A 23,985-nucleotide genomic window follows, 5' to 3' on the forward strand; every position below is an offset into this window, starting at 1 on the left:
GCTGAGTGGTATCCAGTGTGCACGCGTCTGTGTAATGTTTATGGCAACTTTCTTCTTCGGGTAGTTTGCTGGAGTCGCCTGTTTATCGTCCGTGTCCCAGTTCTCACTGGGACCTTCAATGATATTCTTGAAAGAAATAGAGCAGATATTGATGAAATTTATATGGAGCCACCAAAAACCAGGAGGCAAAGCTCTCCTGAAAAGAAAAAAAAAAAATGGAGACATCACATTCCCAGATTTCAAACTATACTACAAAGCCATAATAATCAAAACTGCATGATATTGGAATGAGAACAGACTAATGAAACCAAACAGAAAATCCCAGAAATAAACCCACAGATTTACAGTCAACTAATCTTTGACAAAGGAGCAAAGAATATGCCATGGAACAAAGAAAGTCTGTTCAATAAATGGTGCTGAGAAACCTGGGTTGCTACATGCAAAAGAATGAAGTTTGACTACTACCTCACACCATGTACAAAAACTAACTCAAAATGGATTAAAGAACTAGACATAAGACCTGAAACTATAAAATACATAGAAGGAAATACAGGTGAAACACTACATGACATACACCACAGTAACATCTTTAAAGACACATCACCCAAAGCAGTGATAGTGAAGGCAAAGATAAATAGCTGGGACTACATCAAATTAAAGAGCTTCTGCACAGCAAAAGAGACAGTAGCCAAAACAAAGAGATAACCCTCGGATTGGGAGAAAAATTTTGCACACAACACTAATGATAAAGGAATGATCACAAAAATCTACAAAGAGCTGATGAGACTCAACAACAACAAAGAAAATAATCCAGTCAAAAAATGGGCAGAAGAGCTAAAAAGAAACTTCTCTGAAGAGGAAATGCAAATGGCCAACAGGGATATGAAAAAATGTTCAACATCACTTGTAATCAGGGAAATGCAAATCAAAACTACCATGAGATACCATCTTACATCAGTGAGAATGGCACATATTAAAAAAGCTAGCAACAACAAATATTGGCGAGGATATGGAGAAAAAGGAACTCTGCTGTACTGCTGGTGGGAGTGCAAACTGTCCAACTGCTATGGAGAGCTGTGTGGCGATTCTTCAATCTGCTAAAGATGGAGCTACCATATGATCTAGCAATTTCACTCCTAGGTATTTACCCAAAGGACACAAAAACACTGAATCAAAAGAATATCTGGGGCCTCCCCAGTGGCGCAGCAGTTGAGTGCTGGGTTGTGAAGCTGCCCGAAGCCTCTGCAGTGCTGGTTGGATCCACGGCTGCTCCCTGGCCACCGGAGGAGGGTCCCACATGGCGTGCAGTCCTCTCCTGCTGCCTGCTGCTCCCCTCAGCAGTGCCTTCTGCCTGCTCTGCTCCCTGCTCTGGCTCTGGTGAATTCTCTCACCCTCCTGCGCTTCTGACTATACCCAGTGCTTGTATAAATAAATAAATCTTCAAAAAAAAAAAAGAATATCTCTATCCCTATGTTTATTGCAGCACTATTTACAATAGGTAAAACCTGGAAACAACCCAAATGCCCGAAAATAGATGACTGGATCAAGAAGGTGTGGTCTAGATACGCAATGGAATATTATTCAGCAATCAAGAAAGATAAACTCATGCCATTTGCAGCAATGTGGGTGGAACTAGAAGGAATTTTGCTCAGTGAAATAAGTCAGAAGAACAAAGAAAAATATTGGATGGTGTCACGTTTAGCAGGAATATAGGGGAACCAAATAAAACATCAGTGTAAAAAAATAATAACAGTACAAAACACAACAAAGCAAAAACAGACAATTATAAACTAGAGACATCCTGAGCAGGGGAGGAGGAGGGAGAGGGATCAGAGGGAGGGAGGGAGGAGCACAGGGGACTGAGGTGTAATGGTGCACAGGTGCATTGGTGAAGGAAATTCTATGGGGACTCCACCTGAGGGGATAGGGGGAAGCAAATATTGTTTAAAAATGAACAATGATGTAAAAGGGAGTAGGATCAAAACAGCAGTGGCGGGAATTGTATGGGGACTATAACCAAGATGAAAATGCATCCATTATACAAAAATGAAAAATGATGTAGAGAATATATGTATGTATATGTGTATACACACACACACACACACACACACACACAGAGAGCGACAGACAGACAGATGGACAGATAGACTGACAGACCGACCAGCTGGGAGCTAGAAAGTTTGAAGAGTTTGTGGTGCTTTTCCTGCCATTCCCAACTTTGCTGCTGCTTCCAAATAACTCCAGTCTCCCAATAGTCAGGCAGTTAACCTGCTCATCCAGTGCTGTCGTCCTCCTAAGATATGCCTCAGTGATTGAGGATGAGTAGATTATATTTTGCTATTAAAGTAAATTACTCTTAATCTTGAGAAAAAATCAAGAGTTGGCATTCTTCCTTTTTCATCTTTGTTATTAAAACCTATCACTTTATAGCCTTTGAGTAGATGTTTTACTGGGTATATTCTTGAAAGTAGATCCTAGCACTGTATGTTAAAGTGAAATATAAAAGTGTGTTAAATTTTTAAAGAATGCTTTTGATTAAAACCATATGGGAACTACAATGATGATACCCTAATTTTATCTCTTGACAAACATGCTGCATCAGGAGAAACTGAAGTGTCATCACACTCTTCTGTGAGAACCTGGCATTTAGTCATAGGTTTAATTGCATTGATGCAACAAATAGGAACCTAGAGAAACAAGTGGGGAAAGGGAGAAGGTTGCAGGGAGCCAGACTGTGTAACTGGGGTACAGCCTGGCAGGGGACTCACATCACCTCCACTGGGGCGGGGTAGTTATGTGCTTGCTCTCTTGATCATGGACAAAGCGCAGGAAGAGGCAGGCAGCTGGGCTGTGTGCATGGTGGGGCCTGTGGTGGGGGTGGGGAGTAGGAGGTGAACTGTGGGTCCTTTGACTTAAACATGATGAACAATTAATTCACAGACTATGAAAGTGTAAAAGCCAAAAAGGACTAAGAGCTTCCCTAACCCTGTGGTCCAGGCTGGTACATGCTCTGTCTGGGGTGATGTTGCGGGGACCCTTCCTGAAAGTCTGTCTTCAGTGAGCACTTGGGAGTGCTCCCCACAGCTCAGTGAGTGCCTCGAGCTTGCCATCAAGGTCAAGGATGTATTTTAAGGGTGGGAAGACCGGACTGCTGTCTGGTGGGGCAGAGTCAAAATGAACTCTCACCATCCTTCGTCTCTGGAGATGAGCAGGGGTGACTAGGATGACGGTCGCTGGTGTGGAGGGTCCCAGAAGTCCGTGAAGGAGGGGGCATGTGAGGACCTGTTTTGGGCCTGCATGGAAAGTGACTTTTTTTCCTGAAAAGAAAATCTTTTTGTTATGAAAATGATGGTTGTGAAAAATTTTGGTTATCAAAATGCTTAGGTGTACAGAGAAGGGAAAATCAGTGCCACATAAGCCTTGCCCTGCCCAGGCAGACGGCCCTGTGTTCAGCAGTGAGTCTCTTTGGTGTGTGCACTGATGGCTGTTGTCGCCTTAACCATTTGGAAGTTACAGGCATCCGGCTGACCTCCCACAGACCCCAGTCCCACCACCAGAAAGTGGAGGAAAGGATCCCTCCACTGGATCTTCCCAGTTCTGGATCTCCCTGTCTCTGTCTTTCCAAGCTGGTTCTTTGTCAAACCCTGACTTAATTGAGATTCATATGTGGCTCTTTCTTTCGTTTACTTTTTGTGGCCTTTGCTTTTATAACTCCCAAAAGTCTTCTCCCTTCAACCCTCCTCTTCATCTCCATTTCAGTTAATTGACTTTTGCCAGGATGGAGCCTGTTTTCTTATAGCTTTTTGTTGACACCTTCCTTATCTGGCGAGTTTGCCCACTGGAAGACTTTGGAGGTTTTCAAACCCACTTAAATGGTTGGGGATTTTCTGGGAGCTGCCCCCAAAGCCCTTGCTCCTGAATTGCCTTGCTCAAGACCTAATGTGCTCTAAGTTCACCTCCATCTGCAGAAATCCTATAAGGCAGCTGGAAACGCCTAGAACAATTTAGAAATGGCTGAACTCGAAAGTGTGGAGGGGTCAGGCACCCAGGGCGACTGGGGGCCTGCAGGGAGCAACCCCACAGAGTCCTGCTCCTGCTGTTCAAGGCTCCCTGCCGCTCTGGAGCTGATAATGGCGTCTCTGCCTGGCTGGAGATGTGGGATTGTTGCATCCAGGGGGCTCATCCTCATGGTGTGGGTCCTACCACACACTCCCCTGCACATCTCAGGCCAGCAGGAAACAGGATCCTCAGCCAACACACAGGGATTCAGAAATGTCTCTTACTAGGTCAGTGCCATGCCGGTGCATGTTCTCAGCAGAGAGATACCGACCTGTCCTGGCATGCTGGGGGCTGCGTGGGGCTGCGTGGGGCAGGTATGGGGGGGCTGTAGTCAGGGATGTGTGTGTGGGGTGGGGAGGGGACTGTGCAGAGGGTTGCGTCAGGGACGTGGGTGGGGATGGGGTGCGGAGGCGGTGCTGGGGCAATGTTGGAATGGGGGAGGGGTGTAAGAGGGTGGCATTGGGGGAAGGGCTGGGGGCGTGGGTCCATGCTGGGGGTCAGCAACATGGGGGGCTAGCCATTCACATGGGGAGTGAGTTCTACTTTGCTGTAGGTTCTCCCTGGGCAGCCCCCAGGAGGCTGGAGGTTCTGACAGGGAGTGGTTTCCAAATACTTAAACCATTTATTTATTAAGTCAAGAATCCCAACAAGCCGGTTTTCATGTTCGTCTGGGCAAGTGGCAGGGGGCTCAGCGGGGAGGCTGTGGGTGAGGGTTGTGGCACCACTGACCCACTGACATCGGAGGGAATAGACATTCCTCTGGGCAGGAGGTGGTCCTGTCAGCTCAGTGGGGGCTGAGGCTGGACAGAGGGTGCTGGACATTGGCTTCTTTGGGACACACGGTTAACCAGCCTCTTGGCCAGAGCTTTGCTGTCCGGTGTGGAAGCTGAAGTCTCTTTTTCCCACCCCCTTCCTGGGCTCTTAACCTGGAACCCTTGGGATGTTTATTTACATCACTGATTTTTGAAAGTGTTTTACTTTATCCCATTGTCTGCCGTGTAAATGTCCAATGTTTTAAGTTTCACTGCAGCATATTCATTTTGTTGAAAATGGCTGTTTTACCCTTTCACAGGCTGTGGTGTGGATGTGCCATGTTTTTTTATCCATTCGTCAGTCGATGGATGTTTAGGTGCTGCCTTATCCTAGCTATTGCAAGTGAAGACTCAGAGAGCCTAGCAGAGCACCTGGATTTATGGGGTTTCATACTCTGGATCGATGCCCAAGAGGGGTGTGGCTGGGTCATATGTATTTCCATATTTCAGGTTTTTAAGACAAATGCAGATCACTTTCCAGAATGCTTGCACTGTTCACACTCTCGCCACTATGAACAGGCTCCTTTTTCTCCACATCCTCTCAGCACTTGTTGGGGGCTCAGGGGAGTGGTGGGGGGTCCTCATTGTGGTCTAATTTGCAGCTCTCTTTTTAGAAGGGACGATGAACTTACTTTCACATCTGTTGGCCAATTTTGTTGTTTCATCCTGTGTTCTTTGTGGTAGTGAAGCCGTCATTGGCATTTGGGGGACTTTAGGTTTCAGTAAATCTTGTTCATAAGTTAAATTACTGTAACTTGGTTTCAAGGCTTTTGCACCAAGCATTCTGTGAAAGAATGAGATGACGGCACCACATCTAATGCAAGTATTTGGTGCAAAAAGAACAGAGGAGTTGTGATTTTAGTGCCTTAGTGGATTCATCTATTTAAAAGTCTTTTTAGAAAGTAGAGAGTTGCTGACCATGTTAAATGTGATTCCTTCCAAACTGTATCCATTCCAAAGTGATAAGATAATTAAGTAATATAAATAAACATAGAAATAAAAGTAAATAATGGCCTTGGAGGAGAGAGACCGTGTCACAGAGGAGGAATAAGAACTTTCAGTCCAGGATGAGTGGGTCCCTTGAATCCTTGAGCCGTGATTTTTCTATCTGTAAAGCAAGGACTGTAGAATCTACCCCATTAACAACCAATGATGTTGAAATGAGAATTTATTTCACAGTTAAAATGGTAAGCATTGAGATTCCGCTCCTACACTTCCAGCAGACGGGGTCTTACAGAGCAAAACGTGATCTGAGCTGCGTGGCCATCCGTCAGCACTCTGGCCTTGCATTGGCTCTGGATGAGTTCTGTGGGTTTCTCTGGACCTCAACTTTCCACCTGTCAAGTGGATTTTATTGTTTGACCCTGGAAAGAGAAGGGGAAAGTACGTGGACTCCACCCAGACACATGGGCCACAGGGCTGCAGGCTGTGGCATCTGCATGTCCACAGTGCCCCATCCACAGCTTCCCTTGCAGCCAGTGACCTTGCAAATGATCTTGCCCCACTTTCTCTTGCAGTGATCCCACAGGGCACCACCGTGGGCATGGATGTTGACTTCTGTCCCTGGAGGAGTGCAAGTGGTCGTGTCGTCACCCCGTCACGGCCTTGCTGAGGCCAGCTTGGGGAGCAGGGCACTAGGAGAGGGGCGCGGCGTCCCAAGGCCCCAGCACCATGCCTTTTGGCCTGAAGCTCCGCCGGACCCGGCGTTACAACGTCCTGAGCAAGAACTGCTTCGTCACCCGCATCCGCCTGCTGGACAGCAACGTCATCGAGTGCACACTCTCTGTGGAGAGCACGGGGCAGGAGTGCCTGGAGGCGGTCGCCCAGAGGCTGGAGCTGCGGGAGGTAAATGCACACGGATGGCTTATGGAGAGGGGCTGCTCACAGCAGGCACTGTCTCGTTGCCCCTACTTTTGGCCCTGACTTGTGTTCCAAGAATCCTGTTTGCTTGATCTTGCTCCTCCAAGCTTGATGGACCGTGGCCCCCGCCCTCTGCCCTGAGGGAGGGGCAGGACCTCACCTGAGCCGGCTTGGACTGGGGCCGCCCTTTGTGTTTTTTTTTTTTTTTTTTTTTAAGGTTTATTTATTTATTATTTATACAAGCACTGGGTATAGTCAGAAGCACGGGAGGGTGAGAGAATTCACCAGAGCCAGAGCGGGGAGCAGAGCAGGCAGAAGGACCGAAGTACACTGCTGAGGGGAGCAGCGGGCGGCAGGAGAGGTCTGTGCGCCATGTGGGGCCCTCCTCTGGTGGCCGGGGAGCAGCCGGGGATCGAACCGGCGCTGTAGAGGCTGCGGGCAGCTTCGCAACCCAGCGCTTAACCGCTGCACCACCGGGGAGGCCCCGCCCTTTGGTTTTGAGGGGAGAGAGATGGAAATTAGAGTCTCTGCCCCATTTTCTCTCTAAATTAGCTAATGGGAAGCTGGTAGTTAGCGTTATCCACCGCCCAGCAGTGAACTCCCATGCACGGCCCAAGGGGGTACTCCCAGCTGCTTTTATTCTTATTTGCTTACTTCTGTGTATTCCTCCGTGGAGAGGAGCAAGAAGGAGAAGTAGAGTTTTGGGAGAGCAGAGCAGGCCGTTGAGGCTGGGGGCTAGTGAGAGGCTGTTGCTTGGTTGCTCAGAAGACTCCTCATTGGCCTTGCTGTCTGTGTCTGCTGTGGGGCTGTGAGCATACCCAGGTCCAGCTGAAGACATTTGGGCTCCCCTCTAGAGAAGAGGCCCCTCGTGTGTGTCCTTCTGTGCATGTCTGCATCCTCTGGCCTTAGAGCTCTGCATCCTCTGGCCTTAGACATTCCAGAGGAGTGACTCTGTGACAAGCACACATACAAGCATGTGTTCTCAGTGCCCATGGCATCTGGGCTGCTGGGGCACAGAGACGCCTCGGACTCTGCCACAGCCTGGCAGGCTTCTGCCTGGACGCCTGTAGGTTATCTAGACTCACCTGCAGCCTTTCCAGAGGCCAGGCTCTTCCCCTTTCATAGTCCGCATGCTCCACTTTAGGCAGCTATAATTACGGAGTCTGGGTTACACTGAGCCAGAGTAGCAGGGCTTCTCCGCGCTTAGATGGTCATTATTGATTGGAGGTTGTGTTGTCCAGTCCGTGGTCACTGGCCACGGAGATTGTTGGCACTGGTGGTGCAGCTCACGTGACCTGAGATGGGTGATGCTTCTGTGAGCCACAGGACAGGATGGTGTTCCGCATGTGTCAGATTGAGGACTTACTGTAGAGTTAAAATAGCTCCTTACTCACTTGTATATTGGTTATGTCCTGAAAGCACAGTAACTTGAATATCTTATTTTAAGTAGTTTATTAAAATTAATTTGACTTTTGTGTGCCTTTTAAGTGTAGCTGTGGGGGCCAAGTTATCAATAATAATGTCTGTAAAGAATTCCAATAAAATGCAAAGTATGGGGCCTCCCCTGGTGGTGCAGGCGGTTGATCAAGCACAGCGCTGTGAAGCTGTCCGCAGCCTCTGCAGCGCTGATTCTATCCTGGCCAGCCAGCGAGGGTCCCACGTGGTGCGGCAGACCTCTCTTGTCTTGCCTGCTGCTCCCTCAGCAGTGTATTTTGTCAGTCTGCCTGTTCTGTTCCCCGCTCTGTCTCTGGTGAATCCTCTCACCCTCCCATGCATCTGGCCTGTACCCCGGTTCTTGTATAAATACACAAATAAATCTTTAAAAAAAATACAAAGTATGGTGGGATTACCTTAGAACTTTTTTGTATGTTCCTGATTTTTTAATTTCTATTTTTAATTTATATATTTTTTACATCATTCGTTCTCCTTTAGAGATAATTTTGATCCTCCTTTTATTTAAAAAGAATGAATATTTTTCTTTTTCTTTCTGGTTTATTTCACTGAGCATGATCCCTTCCACCTCCATCCATGTTGCTGCAAATTGCATGTGTTTATCTTTTTTGAATGCTGAGTAATATTCCATGGCGTATATGTACCACATCTTCTTGATCCAGTCATCTATTTTTGGACATTTGGGCTGTTTCCAAAGCTTAGCTATTGTAAATAGTGCTGCTATAAACATAGGGGTGCAGGTGCTCTTTGGAATTGATGTTTCTGTGTCCTTTGGTAAAGAAAAATACCAGATGGTGTCACTCATAGCAGGAATCTAGAAAACTTAAATAAGGGACCAGGAAAAAGAATAACTATAAGAAAGAAAATATCAAAATCAACAAAAAACTATGAACCAGAGACACTCTATAGGTGGTGGGGGTGGGGGAAAGGAGGGCTTGGGGTCAAAATAAGGGGGTTGTAGTTGTATGGGGAATATAAAAATAAAATTAAAATTAAAAAAAGTGCTTAAATGTTCTACCAAAAAAAAAAAAATGAATAAAGGCGACAACAATATTCTGACAAAGCTACGTGATTGCTGTTCCTGGCTGAGCTCTTCCAAGACAGACAACTGTTGTTTTATTTGGAAAACAAACTCTCCTGAGAACGGTGAATTTGAGAACTCTTGAGCCTAAGGTGAGAGTGTGAGTTTTGATTTTTACAGTTACCTAAAAATAAATCCCATAACCATTTCATAGGGTGGGTGGTTATCCCCTAAACTACCCTTTTTTCTTTTGCCAGTTTATATTTCCATCTTTACTCAAAGCTGATTTACCCAGAGCTGCTATCTGCGGTGGAAACATCCTCCCTTTTGCTATTTTCACAATAACTAGAGTTTATAAAAAAGATACAGAATCTTAACATGCATTTTTCATTATCAAAGAAAAGCTGACTTACTTAAGACATTTTCTATGTTTGATTTTATGCTAATCTTTTTGGGATTGGTAACTGGTGTGTGTTCATGGGAGCATTAATGAGTGCACCTTTTTCTGGTTCTTTCAGATAACAGTGGAATTCACAGCTTTATAGCCTGCTTAACTACGTCCACATTTGTTTGTATTTGCAGAGGAGATTAAAATAGTCAACGCTGATTACAAAGCAATTGAAGGGTAGAATACTGGGGAATTTCTGGTCTTTGCTTGCCTATTGTCTTTAGAGAGAGTAGGATGTGAAATCTTGTTGGCTTAGTGAGCAATGTGCTGTGGCCCAGCGTCTACGACACAGACAGATTGAGGTGAGATAATCTCCCTTGTCTTCCTGGGTTTGTGTATTTGGAGGGAGTAGTGTCGCCGCAGAAGAGTGATTTTCTTGGCTCTGAGATCTGCTGTTGGGTCAGTGCTACCCTGCAGTTATTTTTCCTGTGCTTTTATGAAAAGATTGACCAGGAAGTGAAGGTGGTGCACTCGTTTGTTCTAGAAATCCAGACCTGCCAGAGCTGCTGTTTGCATCAAACCCTGGCCTGTGATGTGGCAGCGCTTCGCCAGCCCGGAGAGTTCCCCCTTACCTCTTCCCCTGCCTCAGTGGGAGTTTCGAGCTTGTGTGGCTCTGGCCCTTCATGGCCGCCTCTGACAGTCTGGCAGCTGAAGCACTGGTGAGAGAGTGTAGGGTAAAGGAAAAATGTCAGGCTTTTCTGCCCTCCCGCCATCAGGATAGATGATGGATCCTTGCAGTCCTGAATGCATGCCTGATGGCGGCCACCTGGAAGAGGGTGTGGGCATAGGTAGATGGGAGTCACCTGGGTTAAGACTGGGTTTTTAAGGGCGACGTCATGGGGACGCCAGTAGAAGCCGAGGAAAAGCTGAAAGAGAAGCCGAGAGAGAAGCAGAGAAGCAGAAGCAGAGAGCCCAGATAGAGTGAGGATTTGCTGGGGGCTGGGAGGACTGCCAGCCTCCCGGCCCCCCAGCACCCTTGCCTGCTGTGTACCGGGTAAATCCCAATAAAAGACCTGCAAAAACCACTGAGGACTCTGACTCCTCCTTTACCTGTTCTGCTGGATCATAGAAAACCTGCTCAGTGACCTGTCCTGCCTTTACAATTGGCGTAAGTTGGCAAGATGATCCATGCAGACAGGTTTGAAGGAACTAAGGAGTAACAGACTGTTTGGCTGTGACAACGCTGGAGGCGTCATGGCGGCACAGGAGAGGGACAAGGTCTGGTAACTGCAGGACTAGACCTCGCATGAAGGAGATGCCTGAGAGGACCAGCCAATGACCCCTGAGGCAGCAAGAATCATCGGCGAAGAGGGTCCACGATTCGGAGCTCGCCAGTGCTGATGCAGGGAGAGGCCAACAGACTTGGGCTTCTGGACTTGGTCCTCCAGAAGGTGGAGGACCTTGGCAGGTTATATTTTTTTTGAGAATCTGGGGGTGGCCAGTGGGCCTTGATGGCCAAAAGCAGCCTGAGTATGTCCAGCAGCTAGGCAGAGGAGAAAAGCCAACTGAGAAGGCAAAAGCTGGTACTGATGCTAAGTTTGGGAAGCCCTGAATGGCTGTTAAGCAGCCTAAGTATGCTGAAGACCAGTGAGTCTCTTAAAATCACCTGTGGGTGATGCCCTGCTCGTTCCTGAGTGAGGGTGAGGAGCTGAGGAACCTGTCCTTGGGGGACAGGTGGGGAACGTGGCTTGGGGTGGAGCCCAAGCCGAAGAGAGGACCCAAGAGAGGTCGCATGTAGAGTTTGGATCCCTGACCCATGTGCTTGTGCAGTGGGTTGGCCTGAGTGCAGGGGTCTGCGTGTCGCATTAGTGGCTATGAAAGCCGAGTGTTGGAGCGACAGCAGACAGAAACCCTAAGGGTTGGCTATTACCCCCAACAGTAGAATAGAATCACCAATCCCAGAGTGAGTGCATCCTGGGGGTGGATGCGGTGTGTGGCTAGAGAAGCCAGAGAAGGCCAGAAAGCCTGACGGCTCCTGGTGTGTTACAGTAGATGCCGTGAGTGGTTCCCCTCCCTCATATGAGCAGTGCTTTCGGCAGCAGATTTGGTGGCTCATCTGCTGGTACCAATAATTGTCTTTTGCCATTAGGCTGGGGCCCTGCCTGGACTTATTTGTGTTCTGTTGTATTTTGTTGTTACATTGTGATGTATTTGCTTTTGTGGCCCATGGCTGCATTATGTTTGCCAAGAAAATTGTATATATGAAGACTATATGGCAGAAAACCCTGAGGGGGTGGACTGTAGGGTAAAGAAAAAATATCAGGCTTTTCTGCCCTCCCGCCATCAGGCTAGATGATGGGTCCTTGCAGTCCTGAATGCATGCCTGCTGGTGGGCACCTGGAATGGGGTGTGGGCCTAGGTAGATGGGATTCACCTGGGTTAAGACTGGGTTTTTAAGGGCGGCGTCATGGGGACACCAGTAGAACCTGAGAAGCAGAAGCAGAGATCACCAGAGAGCCCAGATAGAGTGAGGATTTGCTGGGGGCTGGGAGGACTGCCAGCCTCCCGGCCCCCCAGCACCCTTGCCTGCTGTGTACCGGGTAAATCCCAATAAAAGACCTGCAAAAACCACTGAGGACTCTGACTCCTCCTTTACCCGTCCTGCTGGATATTAGAAAACCTGCACCGTGTTCTTCCTGCCCTTTACAGAGAGGCCGTCTGTTAGTTTGTGCAAGATGTTTTAAACATTCGCTTCTAGATGGTTAAGTCTTCAAAATACTTGAGATAAGATCGTCGATTTAATTCCTAATAATTGCCTGACAGCACCTAATGCTTACAAACAGCAAGAAAGCTGTGCCCTCTCTCATGAAACCAGAAAAGCAGACCCTGGAAAGCCCTTGCCTCCTAAGCCAATGCAGGGGGCTGGGGCACGTGTAGCCCCTTAGCTACAAAGAAATGGACCGATGATTGCAGGATGCCCAAGGCTGTTCTTAAAGGCCTTTATCCCTCTGAGCCTTTTCAACTGACTTTGACACTAAAGAATCCATACCCCAACCTGCCACTGAAGAAGTGGGCATGCTTTTCCATGCCTGCACGCACTAACACGACTGATTAAAATTCAAACCTCCAAACCAAAGCAACCCAGAAGCTATTTATGAAAATACGTTCTCTGTGCTGTTTCTCACTGCTGGTCTGCCTGTTGATTCGGAGTTGTGCTTCTCTCCCTGGAACCTGCCCTCTGCCTTCCTTTCTCATCACTGTGTGAGGTTGCTCCTGAGCTCAGGATACCAGAGCTACGTCTTCAGGAAGACTAGAGAAATGGGCGGGGTTTCTACTGCCCCCAGAGGTGTCCTGGGCATGAGCTGACCTGGCTCAGGTTTGGAGCCTCAGAGATAAGCCAGTAAAGCCAGGCTTTGGCTCACCAGCACAGGGGTCTTTGCTAGTGGAGGCGGTGACTTCTGTTTGCAATCATCTACTACCCGCCCCCAGCCCCCACGTCCTTGGCAGTATGTAGCACAAGGCTAAGATTCCAGAATTCCACTGGAATTTAAATTGTAAGTGAGGATAAACAGCCTGGTGGGGTCTCCACAGGTCTGGGGGAAAGGGTCCTGGGTTAGCACAGGGGTGCATAATGCATGCCTGTTAGTTGAGAGACAGGTTCAATCCCTAGTCTGTTTTCTGCAGCTGCTGCATAGACAGGGTGGAATAAACTTGGGCTGCGGCACTAGCCTGGATAGAGCAGGGTCAGAACCTGGGGACGGGCTCTTTCTCCCCTGCTGAATCCTCAAGTCGGGATGTAGCTGGAGGGAGGATGAGGGCTGAGAAGGGTACTTTGGACGGAGCATCACAAAGCGATGGGGGTGGGGGTCAGGTGAATTCATTCCTTCCCACCTGGCAGCTGAATGACACAATTCTGAAATTCTGATCTGACTCTGAGTTGGGAGAAACCATGTACTCTGTCTCACCTACTGCCCCCAATTCTGCCCTGCCCTGGAAGCTCCATTTCTTGAGTAGTCATGTAATTATTGGGTAACTGCATGGCAAGTTGCCCCAAAACACCCTCTGTCCTCTGGAAGATGCTTCCAAAGGAAGCATGTTACTGGAACAAAAAAAAAAAAAAAATCTGCATGAGCTAGGTTTTTCCCTTAGAATGGCTCCTTTCATCACTTGGAGCTCTGCTGTGTGAATTACGGCGCAGGCTGGGGCCTGACCATGGTGTCCTGTACCTGCTCCTCTCCTCCAGGGTGTGCATGCACGGATACGTCATGGACTGTTTTCTTTGGGTGTCTTTTCGATGAGAAAATAACCTGTCTGGTTTAAGGGTGAGGTAGATAGGAAGTAAATACCAGCCTTATAGATAAAGGTAAGATCAGTAAAAATGGAATTTTTTTCAAATTGGGGGATGGAATGTCCACTTACCAAGGCCCCTTTATGACCTGAATATTGTGCATTTGAGTAAATGTCTTGATCTGAGTGAGGTTTGGGCCCCCAGTGAAGACAGCTTTTAGCTACGAGAGTAAATCATGCCAAACACTCGTGGGTTTGTGCTCATTTATTTCTAATTTTATGGTTCTAATTTTATGTTTTTTTTTTTTTAATTTATGTATTCATTAGTACAAGAACCAGGATACAGGCCAGAGATGTGGGAGGGTGAGAGGATTCACCAGAGACAGAGCGGGGAACAGAACAGGCAGACTGATGAGAGATCTGCCATGCCGTGTGGGTATCTTCCCTGACGGGCCGGGATCAAACCTGTACTGCAGAGGGTGCGGACAGCTTCACAGCACTGCACTCAACCACCTGCACCACCAGGGGGCCCCTAATTTTATGGTTTCTAATTCTATGGCTCAGTAGTACTGATAGAAAGAATTGTTGATACTGGCCTGCTTTCGCTTACCTGCACTGAGGGTGGTGGTGATGGTGGTGGTGAGGATGATGGTGGTGGTGAGGATGGTGGTGGTGAGGATGATGGTGGTGGTGAGGATGATGGTGGTGGTGAGGATGATGGTGGTGGTGAGGATGGTGGTGGTGAGGATGATGGTGGTGGTGGTGATGGTGGTGGTGAGGGTGACAGTGATGGTGGTGAGGAGGATGGTTGTGGTGAGGATGATGGTGGTGGTGATGATGGTGGTGAGGATGGTGGTGGTGGTGAGGATGATGGTGGTGGTGAGGATGGTGGTGGTGAGGATGATGGTGGTGGTGAGGATGGTGGTGGTGAGGATGGTGGTGGTGAGGATGATGGTGGTGGTGGTGATGGTGGTGGTGAGGGTGACAGTGATGGTGGTGAGGATGATGGTGGTGGTGAGGATGGTGGTGGTGAGGATGGTGGTGGTGAGGATGGTGGTGGTGAGGATGATGGTGGTGGTGGTGATGGTGGTGGTGAGGGTGACAGTGATGGTGGTGAGGAGGATGGTTGTGGTGAGGATGATGGTGATGGTGGTGATGGTGGTGGTGAGGATGACAGTGATGGTGGTGAGGATGATGGTGGTGGTGAGGAGGATGGTGATGGTGGTGGTGAGGAGGATGGTGGTGATGAGGATGATGGTGGTGGTGGTAGTGATGGTGATGATGGTGGTGAGGATGGTGGTGGTGAGGAGGATGGTGATGGTGGTGGTGAGGAGGATGGTGATGGTGGTGGTGAGGAGGATGGTGGTGATGAGGATGATGGTGGTGGTGGTAGTGATGGTGATGATGGTGGTGAGGATGGTGGTGGTGAGGATGATGGTGGTGGTGAGGATGATGGTGGTGAGGATGGTGGTGGTGGTGGTAGTGATGGTGATGATGGTGGTGAGGATGGTGGTGGTGAGGATGATGGTGGTGGTGAGGATGATGGTGGTGAGGATGGTGGTGGTGAGTATGATGGTGGTGGTGATGATGAGGAAGAGGAGAGGGAGGAGGAAACAGTGAGTACAAAAGTTGGGAGATTGACTGACCTCACTGCCTTCTCTTGGGCCACATTTCAGACCTCTGATCATCAGTCACCGTGAAAGCACAAATGGGCTCGTGATACTGGGGAATTAGCAGTGGGTCAGCACTCACTCAGCAAGATTGTCTGAGTGGGTGGAAATGGCCTTGGCCCTGCTGGTGTTTTGTGCTTGAGAATCACATGGCTTTCTGCCATGAACGTGCCCTTTAGAGCAGCACGGAGGAAAGCTGTCTCATCGTGGCCCCCACCTGCGAGCACAGCCCTTCAGGAACATCCTTTGGAAAATCTGGGTCTGTAATTTGACGTTGGCAAGAGCATGTCTGGTTTTCTCACCGAGTCAGAGAGAACTTACTAGGGATTTGGGGGGTCATGGCGGGGACTGATGTAGTCACCACCACAGGGCTGGCCAGCTGGGTGGGGATGCGGCCGCAGATTGAACGCCTTTGGAAATGACACATCGTCATGAAGACATGCTTTTGAAGGCAGATTTCCAGGTGTGCTGTAAGCCATCCTAGACTGTAATTGAAATGTGAAAAGATGCTTCAAAAGCAGTGATCTGTTTTTTGGTGATTGTTGTGCTAATCCTGAAATCCTAGCATGAATTAATATAAAGACAGGATTGGCGGCATAAAAGTACCTGTTTTAATCATTTAGCATGTTCAAAACTAAACTGGTGAGGTTTTGAGTCCAAGGGTGAAAATCTAACTTTCATTTATCAAATCCCACTGTAATCTGCCAAGAACAGCCACCAGGGCCCCTGTGGCAGCTGTGCCGAGGGGGGTCCTTCCTCTCTCCAAGCCTGGAATGGGGAAGATTTGCTGCAGTTCATGTATAATGAAGTGGTAGAGGCTGATGTGGTTTCAAGTGCTTTGCTGAGCTCAAAGTGAGCGAATCCATTTTCCATTACACTCCGGCCCCAGGTGGGTGCCGCCACAAGGCGTGGTTTGGCAGGAGGCTCTGTCGAGGCGCTAAGTCATCAGTGGCTTTGCAGCAGGTGTGGGGGCTCCTTTGCCAGCTGCTCCATGCTGTGTGGGCAGGCTGCCGGGAAAGCTTGCCACCTGCGGTAGTCGGCTCTGCCCCACGCTATGTGGCCCCTCTTGCGTTGGAGGCTGTCTTGTGCGGATGGAGGGGCAGCGGGTATGGATGGGCCTCTGCGGTCTGGGTGGCAGTCCTCATGGGGTACGTGACTTCTCCCCACCTGTCCCTACTTTCGTCAGGGATGGCGATCCTCGGGTAGCCGGGCGCCAGGACGCGGGCAGTGGTGTCTGTGTTCTGTGTAGGTTGTCCTGGGGACAGGAGCTGACCCTATTGTGCTCTTTCTTCTAGACACACTACTTTGGCCTTTGGTTTCTCAGCAAGAGCCAGCAGGCAAGATGGGTGGAGCTGGAGAAACCGCTGAAGAAACATCTGGACAAATTCGCTAATGAGCCTCTGCTTTTCTTTGGAGTCATGTTCTATGTTCCAAATGTGTCCTGGCTTCAGCAAGAAGCCACCAGGTAGGTGCCTGGTTCCTTGGAGGGTGGCGGCTGTGGGGCTTCAGAGGAAATAGAAGAGTTGGTCTGGTGGGCGGGATATGTGTGTGTGTGTGTGAGTGTGTGTGAGAGTGTCTGAAGGGCCAGCTTCGAGGGTGTGAGTGACCCTGTGTGAAGTGTGTTGACGAGCCCCAACTGAGGGCTTGGGCCAGAAGGTCTGCTATTGCACGAGTAAAGGGTTAGAAACGTGCTGTATGGAGCAAAGGGCTGTTCAGGCTCAGAGAAAGAAGACTTGAGAGGGTGCAGTAGCTTTGGGCATTTGAAGGCTTGTCTGTGGGGAGGGGGTTCTGTTAGGCTTGGGGCACAAACTTACGGCCAGTAATAAGCAGAGTTCAAGGAGTTGGCTCAGTGCGAGAACACACTTTCACTAAAGTCATGTCGACGTGGGCCTGGCAGGCTGGCAGGTGCAGAGTGGATGACCGGATGGGTATGGAGAGGAGACCCCCGCGTGGGCGGGTGTCGCTGGGACCAGGGTCTGCTGTGTGGCTGTCACCAGAGTGTTTATTGGGAATGCAGGTTCCAGGGCTGCCCGGCCGTGGAACTCTTCAGAATTTCTAGGGTGGGGTGGGGAAGCTGCTGGTGACAAAAAGCAATTTCCTTAGGGGTTCTGATTCATCAAGACTTGCAAATCAGTGAAGTTGACCTCAAACTCTCTAGAGTTTTTCATTTTCCAGGTAAATAAACTTATGGCTGCATTATTAGACTGTATATATTTGCATGTATAAGCTGAAACCAAAAGTGTTTAAATCTCAAAACCTGAATAGAGGAAGAGGTTTTGGGGGTGAGGGTGATTGAGCCTGAGGCTGGAAGGACTTCTTTCCATTGTCTTAAAATTTTTCCCCCTCCATTAGCTTGGTTTGTGGAAATGAATGAGGTGGATTGAAGTGTTTTCCAACATGACAACTGTTGTAATTTGATTAGAAAAACTAACCAAGAAAATAGTTTGAAGCTTGAAAGACATTTTATTTTTTTTAAAGATTTATTTATGCATACAAGAACTGTGGTGTAGGCCAAGGCGGGGCAGGAGGGTGGTGGTGAGTGGACTCACCAGAGACAGAGTGGGGAGCAGAGCAGGTAGATCCACTGAAATGCACTACTGAGGGGAGCAGCGGGGAGACAGGAGAGGTTTGCTGTGCCTTGTGGGTATCTCCCTGGCTGGGGATTGAACTCGTGCTGCAGTGGCTTGATAGTGCTGAGACTTAACCCCTTGCTCCAGCAGGGAGGCCCCTGAGAGACATTTAAAGTGGAAACTAAAGTGTGTAGATTTCAGGTAAAACCTGGAAGTTAGGAGGTGGGGGGGTTGTGTGTATGTGTGTGTGTGTGTTCGTTCAGCACTGTAGGAATGAATTTGTGTTGCCCCAGCGGGTCCTAAAACTGGAATAGGACAAGGGGTATCATAGTAAGTCAAAGACTCAAACTGGTGCCTCTCTAGTGGCCTAGGGGCTAATTCTCCTTGTTGTCACTGCCATGGCCTGAGTTGGCTCCCCAGCCAGGGAGCCGACCCACATGGTGCAGCAGACCTCTCCTGTCTCCCTGCTGCTCCCCTCAGCAGTGGATTTCAGTAGATCCGCCTGTTCTGCTCCCTGCTCTGTCTCTGGGAAATCCTCTTACTCCCCACACCTCTGGCCTGCACACCAGTTGTACGCAAAAAAAAAAAAAAAAAAAAAAATCAAGCTGGGGAAAGAAAAGAGAGAAAAGAGTGTCACAAATCAGGGAAGGAATAATAATAGAGGGTATAGCGGTAAAAGAAAAGAAAAAGGGCTTGAAATACTTGGGAAGAGGCCGACCACAAAGACCTGGTGTGAGTCTGTTGGCACCCGCAGGTCGTGGGCACGTGCATTGGCGTGGAAAGGAGGCCTGGCTTGCTCCCGATCACTGGTTCTGGAGTTAGAGACCAGTGGACGAGCCGAGCTAAGCCCAAAGTGAAGGTGGCTGATGTCCCCTGGGAGAGTCGGGGGCTTCCTGGGAGGTCTTCAGTCACCTGGGGTGGGAAGGGAAAGTGGGAACTGCCCCGCAGCTGTAGGGCTGAGGAGGAGCACAAGGGGCGGTGGGCCCTGGAGGAACGGCCCCACAGCCGGCCCCGCTCATCTCGCCATGGTGACTCAGCCAGGCTCCGTGTTACCCCAGTGACAGGCATCCCAAGTGGAGACACACTTGTCATGGCCGGCGCACATGGGCTTTCCGTGTCTGACAGCACACAGTCCGTCTCTGTGGTGCCCCACAGAGTGAGACACGACACAGATTAGAGTGAGAATCTGTCTTCCATTGTGGGCTGCATGTCAGAGGAGGCACCGTCTGTGCTCAAACGCTCAGCTGGTGCCTGCAGCCACCTGGGCTGTGCCCTGGGCACATGGTGGCAGCGTTTGACTCCTGCAAGACGGGTGTAAAGGAGGTTCTCGGGCATTTGTGGTACCAGCTATTTCTCCTTTTTCCTTCTGGATAAGGACAAAAAGTTGAGAATTAATACTCCACTTGGGGGTGAGGGGGTGAACCCATGTGTAATAGCACATGGGGAGAGTGAAAGATCCATGTAGAAGGCGTGTGTTCATTTCTTACCTCTAGGTGATCCCACCTTTGAAAACTTGCAGGTTCATAGTTTCCTGAGCACAGCAGAAAGGGCTTGGTGTTGAGTGCAAACTGTTGAGTAAGGTGATCCATTGGCTTTATCAAAGTGATCAAATGCAGGTGTTTTATATTAGGACATTGAGGCATTGTGCTTTTTTTTCTTTTAAGCATTTATTTATTCATACATACAAGAACCAGGATACAGGTCAGACTCATGGGAGGGTGAGATGATTCACCAGAGAAAAAGCGGGGAACAGAACAAGCAGACTGAGTGAAATACACTGCTGAGGGGAGCAGTGGGCGAGACAGGAGAGGTCTGCCGTGCCATGTAGGATTCTCGCCGACTGGCCAGGATTGAACCTGCACTGCAGAGGCTGCAGACAGCCTCACAGTGCTGCACTCAACTGCCTGCGCCACCAGGGGATGCCCGAGGCGTTGTGCTTTCTGACATCCACTGTGACTCACTGCTTCTCTTCGCATCTCCTGGATTTGAGTTTTGAAGAGCTGGTCTTCATATAAAAGAATCTAACATGAAGAGGGGTGCTTCAGGCTCACCCTTAGGTGGTCATCAAAGGCAAAGATAAAAGAACAGCGTTTCTGGAGGCCCCACACGCTACAGAATATGCAAGATGGTGAGCCGGAGACGTGAGCAGGCAAGTGGGGCTGAGCCTGAGCCCACAGCGTGGAAGGAACTACGCCAGTCTGCCCTACCCGCTCCAGACCACGAGACCCATTCCCTGGAGCTTCCCAATGTTACTTCTCTTCCTCTGGCTAAAGGCCACCAGGGGATGAGACCACCATCACTTCTTTCATTTGGCTTTTGTTTCCCAGCCTTTTCCTGCAGCTCTGCTGTCCCATAGAGGGCCTCTGTGTGTCCCCCCCCACCCCCCTCCGGACCTCCCCCAACTCAAAGCAAGGGTGTTTGTGATGTGTTGGAATGATTCGCATAGCAACCGGCTCATTATAAACACATGGTTTTCAGGTTTTTCTGGGCACAGAAAAAAAAAAGTGTCTTGTGAGAGGTGGGGAATTCTTGGTCAAATAGAAGGTACTTCCCAGCATCAGGGGAGGCCAGAGTGCTGCTGGCCCAGGCCCCTGCTGTGAGTTCACATCTGGGGTCTTCCCAGGTCTGTCTATACGAGGAAGGCCCTCCAGTACTCAGGAGAAGGCTTTGAAAAGCAAAGGCCATTTTTAAGGAAAGTCTCTTGAATAAATGGTGCTGAGAGGGCCTCCCTGGTGATGCAGGGGGTTAAGTCTCAGCACTGTTAAGCTATCTGCAGCCACTGCGGCCTGAGTCTGATCCCCGGCCAGGGAGCTACCCACAGGGCACAGCAGACCTCTCCTGTCTCCCTGTTACTCCCCTCAGCAGTGGATTTCAATGGATCCGCCTGTTCTGCTCCCCACTCTGTCTCTGGTGACTCCTCTGACCCCCCACACCTCTGGCCTACACCCCAGTTCTTGCATAAATAAATAAATCTTAAAAAAAAAAATAAATGGTGCTGGGAAAACTGGACCACTACATGCAAAAGAATGAAACTAGACCACTACCTCACACCACACACAAAAGCCAACTCAAAATGGATAAAAGACTTGAATGTAAAAGACCTGAAACCATGAAATACATGGAAGAAAACATAGGCCCCACACTTTATGACACACACCTCAGAAACAGGGGACTCTGAGGACTCACCCTCAGAAGCAAAGGAAATGAAGGAAAAGATAAAACGCTGGGAATACATCAAACTAAAGAGCTTCTGTACAGCAAGAGAGACAGTACGTAAAACGAAGAGACACCCATAGGCTGGGAGAAAATATTTGTACACCATGCATCCTTCTCACTTATTTCACTGAGCATGATCCCTTCCAGCTCCACCGTGTTGCCTCAGATGGCATGAGTTTGTCTTTTTGATTGCTCAGCAGTATTCTATTGTGTGTATAGACCACATTCGCACAGCTAAACAAAAACAAACAACCCAGTCAAAAAATGGGCAGAAGAGCTATAATGACACTTTTTAAAAGAGGAAATGCAAATGGCCAATAGTTATATGGAAAAATGCTCAATGTCACTTATAATCAGGGAAATGCAAAGCAAAACCACAATGAGATCCCACCTCACACCAGTGACAATGGCCCGTATCAAAAAAACTGCAACAACAAATGCTGGCGAGGGTGTGGAGAAAAAGGAACCTGTTTACCCTGCTGGTGGGAGTGCAAACTGGTCCAATCACTGTGGAAAGCTGTGTGGGGACTCTCAGAACACTAAAAATGATCTACCATATGACCCAGCGATTTGGGCCTCCCTGGTGGTACAAGGGGTTAGGCACAGCTCTGTGAAGCTGTCCGCGACCTCTGCAGCACGAGTTTGATCCCTGGCTGGCCAGGGACCCAGCAGACCTCTCCTGTCTCACCCACTGCTCCCCTCAGCTGTGTATTTTATTCAGTCTGCCTATTCTGTTCCCCACTCTGTCTCTGGTGAATCCTCTCACCCCTCACATCTCTGGCCTGTACCCCAGCTCTTGTATGTATAAATAAATAAATCTTAAAAAAAAACCCAGCGATTCCACTCCTAGGAATCTACCCAAGGAAACCTGTACCCCTATGTTTACTGCAACACTGTCTACAATGACCAAGATACGGGAACAGCCTAAATGGTCCCAAACAGATGACTGGACCAAGCAGTTTTGGTCTATACACACACACAGTGGAATACTACTCAGTTGATCAAAGAAGATAAACTCGTGCCATTCGCAGCAACATGGATAGAGCTGGAAGGGATGATGCTCAGTGAAATAAGTCAGAAAGAGAAAGAAAAATATCAGATGGTTTCACTTACAGGGGGAATATAGGGAAATGGAACAAAGGCAGGGGGGAAGACAAACCTCGCAGGCAGACTATAGCTCTGAGGCCTACAGCAGGGGAGTGGGAGAGTGAGGGGTCAAAACAGGGGAGGGAAGAGCACATGGGACATGGTGATGGTTCACAGGTGCCGTGGTAAGAGATTTATGGGGACTACACCGGGGGGAGAAATCAAATACTGTATAAAAGTGGACAACCATGTAAGAAAATCAAAAAGTTTAATCAATTAAGAAACGAAAAAGCTGTTTTGGAAGTGTGCATGGAGGCTTCAGAGATGGAGTTGCTGACTACATGCTTGGGTTCTCAGATTTTAAATTCTGGCGCATGCTTTTCACCAAAACATTTGTTTTGGCGTTCCTCCTTGGGAAGGGTCTGTCTGCACGTTCAGAGGAGCTGCTGGTGGGCCTCATGAGGTCAGGTGACCATCCCACACTGTGGCCGCCTGTCCACACTGGAGGGGCTGCCCGCCCTCCTGGAGGTGATCTCCTCTGGGAGCAGAACACTGAAACCCCCGCTTTGGCCAGCCCAGGGCCTCTATCATCACAGGCAGTCTTGGCCTCTGTCCTGCATCTGAACCCCTGTGTCTCTGGTGCCCGTTCCAGGTGTCCTCCATCTGGGGCCTGCTGGAACTTTCTGAGCTTTTTGGCCTCAGTGATCTCCCTGTTCTTAGGGAACATTTTGGCCCCTCTAAAATAGTGTCCTCTGGACATCATTCTAGTCTTCAAAGTGAAACTGCCTGGTAAGGTCAACCATTACCCGAAGGCCTTAGGAGCCGGCAGGGGGCATGTCCTCGGCCAGGCGGCACCTGTCTTGGAAGAACAGCACCTGGGATTACTCTGCTGACAGAGGATAAGTGCCCTTGTGGGCATCTGGACCTGTAGGCCATAAAGAGGGCTGGTGCATTTCCTTAGGTGTCTGTGAGTAATGGGAGAATCAGGTCATAATGGTAATGGGGCGCTCTCAGTTCTGTCTTGGGGCTGATGGCATCCGAAGGCAAAGCCAGTCGGAGAAGTGGGTGTCCCTGGAGGGCCTTGTGGGGTGTGAGTTCCTTCTTGGGCTCAGGACTTCAGGCTGCAGTTCCAGGGGCACAGATGCTCGTGTGTTCGCTCTCCTTCCCTACCTGGATGTGGCTGCCCGCCTCCACGTGCCCACTGTCCTCTGCAGACCAGGCTCCCACGCTTTCATTTTCTGTGGTTTTTTTTTTTAAATGTTTGTTTATACAAAAGCTAGGGTATAGACCAGAGGCGCAGGAGGGTGAGAGAATTCACCAGAGACAGAGCAGTGGGCAGAACAGGCAGACGGACTGAAGACACTGCTGAGGGGATCAGCGGGCGAGACAGGAGAGGTCTGCCATGCCATGTGGGTTTCTCCCTGGCCGGCGGGGAATCGAACCGGTGTTGCAGAGGCTGTGGACAGCTCCACAGCGCGGTACTTAACCTGCTGCGCCACCGGGGAGGCCCCCTATTTTCTGTTTTATGTTCTTTCCTATTTTATTTACTTAGTGGCGGCAGTGC

General features: G+C 49.1%; 1 protein-coding gene across 3 annotated transcripts in view; it reads left to right on the plus strand.

Annotated features, from left to right (window-relative positions):
• Positions 1 to 23,985, plus strand: part of PTPN14 (protein tyrosine phosphatase non-receptor type 14) — a 143,358-nt gene that overhangs the window by 58,780 nt on the left and 60,593 nt on the right. For all 3 annotated transcript variants that reach the window (XM_037496802.2, XM_037496803.2, XM_037496804.2), the window contains 2 exons: positions 6,389 to 6,716; positions 16,845 to 17,014. In XM_037496802.2, the coding sequence (XP_037352699.1) occupies positions 6,543 to 6,716; positions 16,845 to 17,014 (344 nt within the window). In that variant the 5' untranslated portion in view covers positions 6,389 to 6,542. The remainder of the gene's footprint in view (positions 1 to 6,388; positions 6,717 to 16,844; positions 17,015 to 23,985) is intronic.

This window comes from Talpa occidentalis, unplaced genomic scaffold (assembly GCF_014898055.3).
Source record: "Talpa occidentalis isolate TD23 unplaced genomic scaffold, MPIMG_talOcc4v2.1 talOcc4.8, whole genome shotgun sequence".
NCBI classification, from domain to species: domain Eukaryota; kingdom Metazoa; phylum Chordata; class Mammalia; order Eulipotyphla; family Talpidae; genus Talpa; species Talpa occidentalis.